This window comes from Lontra canadensis, unplaced genomic scaffold (genome assembly GCF_010015895.1).
Source record: "Lontra canadensis isolate GAN:19392208 unplaced genomic scaffold, GSC_riverotter_1.0 scaffold6, whole genome shotgun sequence".
In the NCBI taxonomy this organism is placed as follows: domain Eukaryota; kingdom Metazoa; phylum Chordata; class Mammalia; order Carnivora; family Mustelidae; genus Lontra; species Lontra canadensis.
Window position 1 is genome coordinate 13,404,165 of NW_022631000.1, and position 15,864 is coordinate 13,420,028.

General features: G+C 36.1%; 1 protein-coding gene across 1 annotated transcript in view; it reads right to left on the reverse strand.

Moving 5' to 3' along the window:
• The window catches only part of CFAP44 (cilia and flagella associated protein 44), a 159,616-nt gene that overhangs the window by 75,128 nt on the left and 68,624 nt on the right, over positions 1 to 15,864 (reverse strand). The window contains exons 20-22 of the mRNA XM_032852219.1: positions 14,949 to 15,004; positions 14,628 to 14,790; positions 13,057 to 13,187 (exon numbers count right to left, since the gene is read on the reverse strand). Coding sequence (XP_032708110.1) covers positions 13,057 to 13,187; positions 14,628 to 14,790; positions 14,949 to 15,004 — 350 coding nt within the window. The remainder of the gene's footprint in view (positions 1 to 13,056; positions 13,188 to 14,627; positions 14,791 to 14,948; positions 15,005 to 15,864) is intronic.

Genomic DNA, 15,864 nt, shown 5'->3' on the forward strand with positions numbered 1-15,864 from the left:
ATGACAAAACTATCACTATAATCTAATGAGGAAAGGATGGTCTTTTCAACAAATGATATTGTCAATTGAATATCCATTGAGAAACAAATGACATCTCCATCTTACACCATCCCAAAAAAAAATCAATACAGATAATGACCCCTGCTTGTGCTCTCTCACTCTTTCTGTCAAATAAATAAAATCTTTAAAAAAAATAGCTTTTGAATAATACACAGAAGAATTATTTCATGAACTAGGAATAGGCACAGATTCCTTAATTACAGCATAAAAACATGAACCATAAAAGAAAAATATTGATAAAATTAACTTTAATAAAGTTAAAAGCTTCTACTCCAAAAAAGACACCATTAAGAGAATGAAAACAAAGCCACAGATTAGAGCAAGATATTTTACATGCATACAAAAACACACATGCATCATATATATACATGTATCACAAATACATGTGTCATATATCTACAAAAGATTCCTATCTAGAGGAGAGGCAAGATGGCAGAGGATTAGGAGACTTAAATTTTGGTCCCAGGAATTCAGCTAGATAGTTATCAAACCATTCCGAACACCTACAAACTCAACAGGAGATCAAAGAAAAGAATAGCAGCAATTCTAGGAACAGAAAAGCGACCACTTTCTGGAAGGTAGGACTTGCAGAGAAGTGAATCCGAGATGATATACAGGAAGATAGACCGCAGTGGGAGGGGCCAGCTCACTGCAAGCTGTAGAGCAGCGGAGCACAAAATTGGAACCAGAAATCTGCTCCACTGAGGGACATTGATCCAGAAGCTAAGTGGGTGTGGAGCGCTCATGGGAACAGTGTGGTCTCAGGTCCCTCAGGGTCACAGAAAGACGGGGGGTGCCTGAGTGCATCAGAGTCCCAGGTATCAGAGAGGGGAGAACAGCTGGAGAGACGGAGCTGAGGAATGGGCTCTCAGCTTGGGGTTACCTTAAACCATGATCCAAGGCACAGTCAGGCCACCTCTCTTACAGCAGAGACCCAACAAGTGGCAGATCCAGAGAGACTCACCTTCTTCCTCAGGGAGGGACAGCATGGGAGTGCACGGCAGGAATCTACTGGGTTTGGAAACTCTGAACAGAGCAGATGCCAGAGATAGAAATGATTGTTCACAGACCAGTGAGTACGGAGTGCAGCCAGAGGCCAGGGAGATAGGAGGGATTGACTGCTTTTCTCTGAGGGTGCACTGAAGAGGGAGGGCCAAGCTCTCAGCTCCTATGGGAGGAGATTATGACGCCGCTATTCTCATTCCCGTCCTCCAAAGCTATATGGAAAGCATTCAGGGAACAAAATCACCTGAAAATGAACCTGAGCAAATAATTGCCTGGCCCCTGTAAAGGGCAGTATAATTCTGCCTGGGGCAAAGACATTTGAGAATCACTGCAACAGGCCCCTCCCCCAGAAGATCAGCAAGAACATCCAGCCAAGAAGAAGTTCACAAATCAATGAGAACCATGGAACTCCAGAGATAGGGGAATGTAGCATGTAGAATTCATGGTTTTTTTTCCATGATTCTTTGGTCTTTCAAAGTTAAACTTTTTAAATTTTATTTTTTCCTTATTCTATTTTTAAAATTTTTCCTCTTTCCTAATTTAACCTTCTTAACTATTTTATCTTATCTATACCTTTTTAAAAATACTTTTAAAATTTTTATTGTTATCGTCACATTCTATCCCTTCATTGTATTTAATCTTATTTTTTGTATACATATAAGTTTTTCTTTCCTTAAAATTTTTGGATACAATTTCATCTAACAGATCAAAATGTACCCTAAATCTAGTGTAAGGCTTTGTTCTAGTCTCTAGCCTGATCAGATTCTCTCCTTTTTTCTAATTTTTCCTTTTGTCTTTTTTCAACCAACTTCTTATCAATTCCTTTTATAGAATCTTTTTTAAATTTTCACCTTTACAGTCATATTCCATCCCTTCATCATGATTACCCTTATTTTTGTGTATATATGTGTGTGTGTGTGTGTGTGTGTGTGTGTGAGAGAGATATAGATAGATAGATAGATAGATAGATTCTTCTTTCTTTAAAATTTGGGGAGGCAGTTTCTTCTAACACACCAAAATATACCTAAATCAAGTGTGTAGCTCTGTTCTAATCATATATATACATATATATGTATATATATATATATTTATGGTATATATAATAATTTTATATATGTATATTTTATATATAATTCATTATATTGTACTATATATTATATATATTTTATACATGTATATTATATGTAAATAAAAAATATATATTATATATATATATTATATATATATATTTTTTCCTTTCTCCTTTCTTCTCCCCCTGGTTTTGGGTCTTTTCTGATTAGGTTAGTGTCTATTTTTCTGGGGTCATTGCTATCTTTTAGTAATTTGTTCTCTCATTCATCTAACTCTTATCTGGATAAAATGACAAAGTGGAAAAACTTACCTCAAAAAAAAGAACAAGAGGCAGTACTAACAGCTAGGGACTTAATCAATACAGACATTATTAGTAAGATGTCAGAACCAGAGTTCAGAATGAAGATTATCAAGATGTTAGCTGGGCTTGAAAAAAGCATAGAAGATATTAGAGAATCCCTTTCTGGAGAAATAAAAGCCCTTTCTGGAGAAATAAAAGCCCTTTCTGGAGAAATAAAAGAACTAAAATCTAAACAAGTTGAAATCAAAAAGCTATTAATGACATGCAATCAGAAATGGAGGCTCTTGCTGCTAGGATAAATGAGGCAGAAGAGAGAATTATGATATAGAAGACCAAATGATGGAGAAAGGAAGCTGAGAAAAAGAGATAAACAACTACTGGACCATGAGGGGAGAATTTGAGAGATAAATGATACCATAAGATGAAACAATATTAGAATAATTGGGATCCCAGAAGAAGAAGAAAGAGAAAGAAGGGTATATTGGAGCAAATTATAGCAGAGAATTTACCTAATTTGGGGAAGGGAACAAGCATCAAAATCCAGGAGGCACAGAGATACCCCCTCAAAATCAATAAAATAGGTAAACATCCCATCATCTAATAATAAACTTAGACGTCTCAGTGACAAAGAGAAAATCCTGAAAGCAGCTCTGAACAAGAGGTCTGTAACATACAACAGCAGAAATATTAGATTGGCAATAGACCTACCACAAAGACCTGAGAGGCCAGGAAGGACTGGCACAATATATTCAGAGCAATAAATGAGAAAATTATGCAGCCAAGAATACTATACCCAGCTAGGCTGTCATTGAAAATAGAAGGAGAAATAAAAACCTTCTGAGACAAAAACTAAAAGAATTTGCAAACACCAAACCAGCCCTACAGGAAATTTTTAAAGGGGTCCTCCTAGCAAAGAGAAAGCTTAAAAGTAACAGACCAGAAAGGATCAGAGACAATATACAGTCACAATCACCTTACAGACAATACAATGTCACTAAATTCATACCTTTCAATCATTACTCTGAATGTAAATGCACTAAATGCCCCAATCAAAAGACACAGGGTGTCAGAATGGATAAAAACACAAGACCCATCGATATGCTGCCAATTGAATGAAGAAATGAATGAATGAAGAAAATCATTTTAGACCCAAAAACACCTCCAGATTTAAAGTGAAGAAGTGGTAAACAATTTACCATGCTAATGGACATCAAAAGAAAGCTGGGGTGGCAATCCTTATATCAGACAAATTAGATTTTAAGCCAAAGATTATAATAAGAGATGAGGAAGGACACTATGACATACTTAAATGGTATGTCCAACAAGAAGATCTAACAATTTTAAATATCTCTGCCCCTAACCGAGGAGCAGCCAATTATATAAACCAATTAATAACAAAATCAAAGAAACACATTGACAATAATACAATAGTAGGGAACTTTAACACCCCCCAACCATCACTGAAATGGACAGATGATCCAAGCAAAAGATCAACAAGGAAATAAAGCCTTTAAATGACACACTGGACCAGATGGACATCACATCACAGATATATTCAGAACATTCCATCCAAAAACAACAGAATACACATTCTTCTCTGGTGCACATGGAACATTCTCCAGAATGGATCACATCCTGAGTCACAAATCAGGTCTCAACTGGTACCAAAAGATTGCAATCATTCCCTGCATATTTTCAGACCACAGTGTTCTGAAGCTAGAACTGAATCACAAGAGGAAAAATGGAAAGAACTCAAACACATGGAGATTAAAGAGCATCCTACTACAGAATGAATGGGTCAACCAGGAAATTAAAGAAGAATTGAAAAAAATCATGGAAACAAAAGAAAATGAAAACACCACTGTTCTTTGGGACACAGCAAAGGCAGTCCTGAGAGGAACATATATAGGAATACAAGCCTACCTCAAGAAACAAGAAAGGTCTCAAATACACAACCTAATCCTATACCTAAAGGACCTGGGGAAAGAACAGCAAAGAAAGCCTAAACCCCACAGGAGAAGAGAAATAATAAAGATCAAGGCAGAAACCAATGAAATAGAAACCAAAACAACAGTAGAACAGATCAGCGAAAGTAGGAGCTGGTTCTTTGAAAGAATTAGTAAGATTGATAAACCCCTGGCCAGACTTTTCCAAAAGAAAAGAGAAAGGACCCAAATTAATAAAATCATGAATGAAAGAGGAGAGATCACAACCAACACCAAAGAAATACAAACAATTATAAAGAACACATTGTGAGCAGCTATACACCAGCAAATTTAACAATCTGGAAGAAATGGATGCATTCCTAGAGACATATAAGCTACCAAAACTGGACCGGGAAGAAAAAAAAACCTGAACATATGCATAACCAGTAAGGAAATTGAAGCGGTCATCAAAAATCTCCCAACAAACAAGAAGCCCAGGGCCAGATGGCTTCCTAGGGGAATTCTACCAACCATTTAAACAAGTATTAGTACCTATTCTCCTGAAACTGTTCCAAAAAATAGAAATGGAAGGAAAACTTCCAGACTCATCTTATGAGGCCAGCATTACCTTGATCCCAAAATCAAAGACCCATCAAAGAGAACGACCGACCAATGTACCTGATGAACACAGATGCAAAAATTCTCAACAAAATACTAGCCAATAGGATCCAACAGTACATTAAAAGGGTTATTCGCCACAACCAAGTGAGATTTATTCCTGGACTGCAAGGTTGGTTCAAAATCTGCAAATCAATGTGATACAATACATTAATATTAGAAAGAACAAGAACCATATGATACTCTCAATAGATGCTGAAAAAGCATTTGACAAAATACTGCATCTTTTCGATCAAAACCCTTCACAGTGTATGGATATGGGTTACATACCTCAATGTCATCAAAGCCATCTATGAAAAACCACAGTGAATATCATCCTCAGTGGGGAAAAACTGAGAGCTTTTCCCCTAAGGTCAGGAATATGGCAGGACTGTCCACTATCTCCACTGCTATTCAACATAGTACTAGAAGTCCTAGCCTCACCAATCAGACAACAAAAAGAAATAAAAGTCATCTGAATCAGCAAGGAAGAAGTCAAACTCTCACTCTTTGCAGATGATATGATACTATATGTGGAAAACTCAAAAGACTCCACTCCAAAACTGCTAGAAATCATACAGGAATTCAGTAAAGTGTCAGGATATAAAATCAATGCACAGAAATCAGTTGCTTTTCTATACACCAACAGCAAGACAGAAGAAAGAGAAATTAAGGAGTCGATCCCATTTACAATTGCATCCAGAACCATAGGATACCTACGAATAAACCTAACCAAAGAGGCAAAGAATCTGTACTCAGAAAACTAGAAAGTACTCATGAAAGAAATGGAGGAAGACATAAAGAAATGGAAAAATGTTCCATGCTCATGGACTGGAAGAACAAATATTGTGAAAATGACTATGCTACCTAGAGCAATCTACAATTTTAATGCAATCTCTATCAAAATACCATCAACATTTTTCAAAGAAATGGAGCAAATAATCCTAAAATTTATATGGAACCAGAAAAGACCCCGTATAGCCAGGGGAATGTCGGAAAAGAAAACCAAAGTTGGCAGCATCACAATTCCAGAGTTCAAACTCTATTACAAAGCTGTCATCATCAAGAAAGTATGGTACTGGCACAAAAACAGACACATAGACCAATGGAACAGAATAGAGAGCCCAGAAATGGAACCTCAACTCTTATGGCTAACTAATCTTCAACAAAGCAGGAAAGAATGTCCAATGGAAAACATTTTCTTCAACAAATGGTGTTGGGAAAATTGGACAGCCACATGCAGAAGAATGAAACTGGACCATTTCCTTACACCACCCACAAAAATAGACTCCAAATGGATGAAAGGCCTCAATGTGAGACAGGAATCCATCAAATCCTTGAGGAGAACACAGGCAGCAACCTCTTCGACCTCAGCTGCAACAACATCTTCCTAGAAACATCATCAAAGGCAAGGGAAGCAAGGGCAAAAATGAACTATTGGGACTTCATCAAGATCAAAACCTTTTGCACAGCAAAGCACACAGTCAACAAAACCAAAAGACAACTGACAGAATGGGAAAAGATATTTGCAAATGACATATCAGATAAAGAGCTAGTATCCAAAATCTATAAAGAACTTAGCAAACTCAACACCCGAAGAACAAAAAACCCAATCAAGAAATGGGCAGAAAAATTATCAAGACAGGAAACAACGTGTGTTGGAGAGGATGTGGAGAAAGGGGAACCCTCTCACACTGTTGGTGGGAATGCAAGTTGGTGCAGCCACTTTGGAGAACAGTGTGGAGATTCCTCAAGAAATTAAAAATAGAGCTTCCTTATGACCCAGCAATAGCACTACTGGGTATTTACCCCAAAGATACAGATATAGTGAAAAGAAGGGCCATCTGCACCCCAATGTTTATAGCAACAATGGCCACGGTCACCAAACTGTGGAAAGACCCAAGATGTCCTTCAATGGACGAATGGATAAGGAAGATGTGGTCCATATACACTATGGAGTATTATGCCTCCATCAGAAAGGATGAATACCCAACTTTTGTAGCAACATGGACGGGACTGGAAGAGATTATGCTGAGTGAAATAAGTCAAGCAGAGAGAGTCAATTATCATATGGTTTCACTTATTTGTGGAGCATAACAAATAACATGGAGGACATGGGGAGATGGAGAGGAGAAAGGAGTTGAGGGAAATTGGAAGGGGAGGTGAACCATGAGAGACTATGGACTCTGAAAAACAACCTGAGGGTTTTGAAGGGGCAGGGGGTGGGAGATTGGGGGAGCCAGGTGGTGGGTATTAAGGAGGGCACGTATTGCATGGAGCACTGGGTATGGTGCATAAACAATGAATACTGTTACACTGAAAAGAAATTAAAAAAAAGAAGAAGAAGAAGAAGAAATGGGCAGAAGACATGAACAGACTATTCTGAAAAGACATCCAAATGGCCAACAGACACATGAAAAAGTGTTCAACATCACTGGACATCAGGGAATTACAAATCAAAACCACAATGAGATACCACCTCACACCAGTCAGAACGCTAAAATTAACCAGTCAGGAAATGACAGGTGTTGGCTTGGATGCAGAGAAAGGTGAACGCTCCTCCACTGTTGGTGACAGTGTAAGCTGGTACAGCTACTTGGAAAACAGTATGGAGGTTCCTCAAAAAGTTAAGAATAGAGCTACCCTACAACCCAGCAATCACACTCTTTGGTGTTTACCCTAAAGATACAAACATAGTGATCTGAAGGGGCACATGCACCCAAGTGTTTATAGCAGCAATGTCCACAATAGCTAAACTGTGGAAAGAACCTAGATGTCCATCAACAGATGAATGGATAAAGAAGAGGTGGTATACTTAAACAATGGAATACTATGCAGCCATCTAAATGAATGGTATCTTGCCATTTACAACAACATAGATGGAACTAGAGGGTATTATGCTAAGCGAAATAAGTCAGTCAGAGAAAGACAATTATCATATGATCTCTCTGATATGAGGAATTTTGAGAATAGGTCAGGGATTCATAGGGGGAATGGAGGGAAAAATGAAACAAGATGGGACCAGGGAGGGAGACAAACTATAAAAGATTCTTAATCTCAGGAAACAAACTGAGGGCTGCTGGGCCAGAGGGGAGGGATGGGGTGGCTGGTTTATGGATATTGAGAAGGGTATGTGCTATGGTGAGTGCTGTGAATTGTGTAAGACTGATGATTCAAAGACCTATACCCCTGGGGAAATAATACATTATATGTTAATTTAAAAAAGAATGAATGAATGAAAAAGAAGGAGGAGGAGGAGGAGAAAAGATTCCTATCTAGAAGATATGAATAATTCTTACAACCCAATTTTTAAAATGAACAAAAAACTTGAACCCCTAGAAAAGAGAATACACAAGTAACAAATAAATATAAGAAAACAATCTAAAATCACCACTCATCAGTGAAATACCAACTTAAATCACCCTGAGATACTACTATAGAATGGCTAAAATTCAAAGAAATGACAATATCAAATTACAAGCATGAGTGTTATGGGTTGAATTTTATCCACCCAGAAAGAGATTTTGAAATCTCCCAGTATCTCAAAGTGTGACCTTACATGGAAATAGGGTCTTGACAGAATAATCAAGTTAAAATGAGATTAGAACAGTCCTAATCCAACATTACTGGTATGTTTATAAAAAGTGGGAACTTGGGCATGCTCAGAGAGAAGATTATGTGAAAAAACACAGAGAGAACACCACTTGAAGGCAGAAGATTTAGAATAATTCATCTATGGAAGGAAAACTAAAGATTGCTGGCAAAACACTAGAAGCTCAGAGAGGCATGGAGCAGATACTCCCTCCCAGGTCTCTGAGGAAACTATTAAATAGTATTTTTCATGGAATTAGAACAAGTAATCCTAAAACTTATAGGAAACCACAAAGACATTTGTTGAGAAAAAAACAATGGAGCTGGATGTAGAACAATCCCAGATTTTATGATATGGTACAAAACTATGGTAATTAAAACAATATGGTCCTGGCACAAAAGTAGACACATAGATCAACAGAACAGAATGGAAAGCCCAGAAATAAACCCATGCTTATATGGTCAATTAATCTACAACAAAGGAAACAAGAATACACATGGGAAAGACAGTCTGTTCAACAAATGGTGCTGGGAAAACTAGATAGCTACATGTAAAAGAATGAAAATGAAACATTTTTTTAACATCATACACAAAAATAAACTCGAAATGGATTACAGACCTAAATGTGAGACCTAAAACCATAAAACTCCTGAAAGAAAATATAGGCAGTAATCTCTTGGATATCCACCATTAACAACATATATATGGATAAGTCTCTTCAGGCAAGGGAAACAAAAGCAAAAGTAAATTGTTCAGACTACACCAAAATAAAAAGCTTTTGCACAGCAAAGGAAACCATCAACAAAACATAAAGGTAACCCAATGAATGAGAGAAGACATCTGCACATAATAATCCATGGAGTTAACATCCAAAATATATAAGGAACTTATACAACACCAAAAAACCCCAAACAATTCAATTTTTAAAGGGGCAAAGGATTGGAGACCTGGCTCACTCAGTTAGTGGAGCATGTGACTCTTGATCTCAGGGTCATCAGTTCAAGACCTAAGTTGGGCATAGAACTTACTTCAAAAAAAATTTTATTTAATGGACAGAGGACCTGAACAGACATTTTCTCAAAGAAGACATACAGATGGCCAATAGACACAGGAAAAGATGCTCAACATCACTAATCACCAGGGAAATACAAAAACCACAATGAAATATCAACTCACATCTGTCAGAATGGCTAGCATCAAAATAAATAAATAAATAAATAAATAAATAACAAGTGTTGGTGAGGATGTGGGGGAAAAAAGGGACCTTCATACCCTGTTGGTGGGAATGTAAGTTGGTACAACTACTGTGGAAAACAGTATGGAGGTTCATCAAAAAATGAACAATAGAAATACCATATGACTGGGACGCCTGGGTGGCTCAGTTGGTTAAGCAGCTGCCTTCGGCTCAGGTCATGATCCCAGCGTCCTGGGATCGAGTCCCACATCGGGCTCCTTGCTCGGCAGGGAGCCTGCTTCTCCCTCTGCCTCTGCCTGCCATTCTGTCTGCCTGTGCTCGCTCTCTCTCCCTCTCTCTCTCTGGCAAATAAATAAATAAAATCTTTAAAAAAAAAAAAAAAACTATAGTGACTTAAAAAAAAAAAAAAAAAAGAAATACCATATGACCCAGTAATTCCAATACTGGCTATTTACCCAAAGAAAACAAAAACACTAATTTGAAGATACATGCACCCCAAGGCTTATTACTGTATTATTTACAATAGCCAAGATATGGAAGCAACCCAAGATATTACTTAAAAAAGAAAAAATAGATTAACAAACTTTCAATTACAAAATAAATAAGTCATGGAGTTGAATAGTACAGCACAGAGAATATAGTCAATAACATGGTAATAGTATATGGTGACTATACTTATTGTGGTGAGTACTAAGTAATGCACAGAATTGTTGAATCAATAGGTTGTACACCTCAAACGAATATATGTCAACTATACTTCAATGTAAATAAATAAAAACATATCTTGCCTCAAAAAAAAAGTAACAAACACAAAAAAACCCACCCCAACTCAACCAATGATTTGATTTTATCCTTCCAGCCTCCAGAAGTTTTGTCTGTTATTTTAAGCCAACCATGTATTTTACTTTGTTATGGAAGCCCTGGGAAGCTAATACAATGGGGAGCGATTGGAATTCTCATACACTGATGGTCATGGTATAAATTGGTTGAACGATTTTGGAAACACACTGTTTGGCAGTGTCTAGTAAAGTCAAACATGCATACAATCTATGACCCAGAATTTCCACTCCTGATTATAAAGCAAACAAATACGTTCTTATGTCCACCAAAAAACATGCACAAGAATGATCATAGCAGCACTATTATAGCCAAAAAATAGAACAACTGAAATACCCATCAACAGTAGAATGAGTAAATAAAACATGGCATAAACATAGAAAACAATAACAAAATAATGAAAAGGAATAAACTACTGCTACCTGCAACAATGCAGATAATCTTGGGCCAATGCTAAGTAAAAGAAGCCAAATATAAAAAAGTTCATACTACAACATTCAATTTGTATGATGAAATTCATGGACAAAATTGTGATAAACATTCATCTCTGGAGAGTTGATACTTACTGGAAGGGGCCACAAGGAAACTTTTTGGAGTGCTATATATGTTCTTAATCTGGGTAGTGGTGATATATAATTATAAAAATTTATCAAGTTGTTCAGTTAAAATTTATGCACTTTACTGAATGTAAATTGCATCTCAAAAAGGCAAAAAAAAAAAAGACAATTTCCTCATGGGGAGTCCTATTGGTAGATGAGAGAGATTGGAAAGTTGTCTTTCATTAGAAGTCTTTTGATTCTAGCTTATTTTTTTATTTTTTAAAGATGTATATGCTCAAGTGTGCCTGTGTAGCTCAGTCGTTTAGTGTCTGCCTTCAGCTCAGGTCATGATCCCAGGGTTCTGGGATGGAGCCCCCATCATTGGCTCCCAGCTCAGCGGGAAGCCTGCTTCTCCTTCTCCCACTCCCCTTGCTTGTGGAACACACTGTCTCTCTCTCTCTCTCTCTCTGTGTCAAATAAATAAATAAAATCTTTTAAAAAAAAGATGTACATGCTCATGTGCTAACTAGATATAAAATAAATGACTTGCCAAAACCAGATAATAAATTTATTACATAATTTGGTTTATAAAAAATCATTTTTATTTTTAAAATTTTTATACTATTTTTTAATGCCAGCATAGTTAATACAGTGTTATATTAGCTTCAGGTGTACAATACAAGTGATTTCAATACTTCCATACATCACCTGGTGCTCATCACAACAAGTGCCCTCTGTAAGCCCCATCACCTGTCTCACACATCCCTCCTTCCACCTCCTCTCTAGTACCCATCAGTTCACTCCCTATAGTTGAGTCTATTACCCTTTGCTCATTTGTTTTTTAAATTCCACAAGTGAAATCATGGTATATGTCTTCCTCTGACTGCTTATTTTGCTTAGCATTACTCTCTAGTCCATCCATGTCATTTCAAATGGCAAGATTTCATTCTTTTTTATGGCTGAATATTCCATTGTATACATACACCACATCTTCTTTACTCATTCATCTATCTATGGACTTGGGCTGCTTCCATAATTTGGCTATTGTAAAAAAAAAAAATGCTGCTATAAACATAGGGGTGTATGTATCCCTCTGAATTAGTTTTTTTTCTTTTTTTATTTCTTGGGTAAATACCCAGTAGTGTGATTACTGGTAGCTCTAGCTTTAACTTTTTGAGGAACCTCCATACTGCTTTCCATAGTAGCTGCACCAATTTGCATTCCCAACAGTTCACAAAATTTCTTTTTCTCCACATCACTGTCAATACTTGCTGTTCTTGTGTTTTTTATTTTAGCCATTCTGACAGGTATGAGGTGATATCCCATCACATTTTTTATTTGAATTTCCCTGATGATGGGAGATGTTGAGCATCTTTTCACGTGTCTGTTGGCCATCTGGACATCTTTGGAGAAATGTCTGTTCATGTATTCTCATTTTTAAATCAGTTTTTCAGTGTTGAGTTGAAAAATCTTATTTATTTATTTATTTATTATTTTTGAGAGAGAGAGAGAGAGAGAGCAAGCAGGTGAGGAGGAGCAGAGAGAGAGAATCTCAAGCAGGGTCCATGTATGGAGCCCGACATAGGGCTCAATCTCATGATCATGACCTCAGCTGAAATCAAGAGTCAGATGCTTAACTGACTGAGCCACCCTGGTGCTCTGAAAAATCTAATTGTTAAATTCCCCAGATTTGAATTTCTCAGAAAGCTCAAGAAGATATCAGTAGCAGTGACAAAAGTATTCCTTGAGATTTCAAGAGTTAGTAGTTACTCTAGAACACCTCTTACCTGACCACTTCGATTAAGCCACTGTGAACAACTCCATTCAAATATATGTTCTCAAACATCTTAACTTGCAGGAAATATGGATCCTACCTATTCTGTAGTTTCATGAGGCCAATCTGATGTTTCTCTTTTTCCCAAGCTAATTCTTTTTCCACTTGTTGAATTTTAAAAGCTGTTTTCCTGCCAATCTCAGCACGAATTTTGGAATCTATATCAAAATCCTGCAAAGAGTAGATTTGTTCAACAAAATGGGTACTTTTATCCATGTGTATTATCAATCTTATTTCATACACAGATACATATTAAGCTTTGTACTCAATTTCATGTTGCATTACAATTCTCTCCCAAATATCACAAACTCTCTGTTCTAGAAAAAAAATACTTAAAATTTTATTTCCACAAAATATGGAGAAAAGTTCTCAGAACTAATACCACAAATAAGGTTATATATTAAAAGATTTTCCCACAATAAAAACAATGAATAACAGAATATTTGGAGAGTGTCCAGAGTTAAAAAATAATAGTAATTCCACCATCCCAAAGCAACTACTGGCACATAGTCAGCTAGGCACAGAATAGACATTCATGGCATATCTTCCCATATGACCTCACCCAGGAAAGACAGCTAAGTCTTTGGTGTCTTTTTGAGGTTGCCAATTCTAGCTGGATGTCCTTCACCAAGGGAGCCATTTCTCCCATAAGGATACTTAGGGGGCTAATGTCTTTTGCCTTTACTCTTGAAAAAACACCAGGGCACACATTCAGACTAAATTGTAAGTACTAATTAATCTTTCCAGGGGTGTTTCTGTTTTCAGTAATGATATATATAAAATGCTTAGCCACAGAACTCACCTCATGTGTTGTTTATTTTGAATTATTTTACCCATATTCTAATAAATGTCAATTTTTTTCTATAGTAAAATAGATAAATATCTTTTAAACATTATGGGTTGGCCTTTTAATCAGTATGAATTATCCATTATTATTTCACCAAAGCATTTTTCACATGAATTGGCTAGGTGACTCGAAAATTATAAGTATAGTCAGGATGTAAATTCTGGCTTTTTATTTGATTAGGTTCTTGACACCAATTCTACTTAGGAAGAAATATACAATGAAAAGAAAAAAACTAGCAGGCAGATGGGGATTTGTAATAAGTCAGAAAAGAAAAAAAAAATACAAAATTAGCCTGAACAATTCGTTAATTCTCCCCATAGCTACAAAGATACTAAGTCATCTTTTAAAAATCCTGTGAGCCTATCAGTTACTATCTTTTACAACAGATCTGGTGATTATAGAAATAGAATCACAGAGAATTAAAATATATGTGTACCTTTACAGTGGTTGGATATCTGGCTTAGGTACAGTATGGGTTGATAACCAGATTCAAATCTGTATTTATATCTTACCTTGTTACCACCCCGCCCCCGAAAAGTGAGGTAGCTAAATCTGGAAGTAAACTTTGTGTTATATAAGGAGGCTCTTCGGTATCCAAACCAAGTTGGGTATCAAGTTCTATATTTCAGCTGCTGCCAACATGCTGACCTGATAAGGGGAAGCTTAAAGATGATTTTAAGGAGTCCCTACTTTATCAGCAGAATAGTCTTGATCCAAAAAAAACTGTATGTTAAAAATTAAAGTCAAATTTATTTTAGGCTTACTGTTCGCTTAAACTGCATATGCTTTGGCAATCCTTGATTCATTTCTAGAAGTTTCCAAAATTCATTCCTCAAAGCTTTGAGTTTTTCTCTCTTCCCAGCCTTTATTTCTTCCACTTCTTTCATTAACTTGTCATGTTGTCTTTTTCTTCTAGCATTCTCAATACTGAAAACAGAAATTGAAAAGGATAATGAGATACAGAAACAGCAAAAGAGGAAACGAGGACTCAATAATTTGGAAATTTTTTTGTTTTGGTCAAATTCTATAAAATGCGATTTTGCAACAGCTCAGGGCTAATTAGTGTTTATCAAAAATTTCCATACCTATAGGCTTTGGGATCTTCAATATCTTCTGGAATTGGCTCTGTTTCAATTCCAAACTGTAGAAAGGGGAGAAATGGTTAATCTTTTAAATTGCATATTTCTCTTAAAATATCTAATATGAAGTAAACTGAGTTTTTTCCTCTGACAATTTCTGTTATAGGCCTGCAAAGTACTTTTGCAAGAAATAAACTAGGGAAAATTAGGAGGAAAACTGCAATTGATTAAACTTATGTTTCTGCTTTATTTAAAGAGGTAGGTAGAAAAAAGTCCTGAAAACTAACGGGTATGCAAAATATTAATATTACTATAATTCTGCTCCAAAATTTGAATTGCTAATATCATGAGTTATTAACAAAGAATACACATAAATTTTCTAAGTCATTTGTTTTAAAATTCTGTTTTTTAGCTTATGCCCCTTTATACATGCCTAAGTCTCCCTAAATACCTTACATATATACAGGAAGATTTTAAAATATATATTTTTAAATTATTTTTTGAGTATCATTGATATACAATATTTTTTAAACTTTAAGCATTTCACTTGAGCTTACTTAAAAAAAAAAAAAAGACATACAGTGACATATGCAGGAATAATACAGTTCCCCTCCTTGAGAAAGAAAGAGGAAATCAGAAATATGAATCTCCTTTTAGTAAGCAAATTAGCTTAAGGGAACTATGAAGTAAATCACTCAAAATTACTTTGCTTATTCGGGTGCTATGCTATAAAATTTAAGGAAGGAGAATTATAATCCAGTGAACCAAATGAAGTCTGAGATTGTTAGCTAATCAGTTCCTAAGTAAAATTGAACTTGTTTATTCTCTATTCTTTTTCATAACAGATAGGTCTCTGGTTTGTTGCCATTCCTTATGAAGAAATGTGGACTATTTTTTGAAGAAGTTGTATTATTACAGTTGT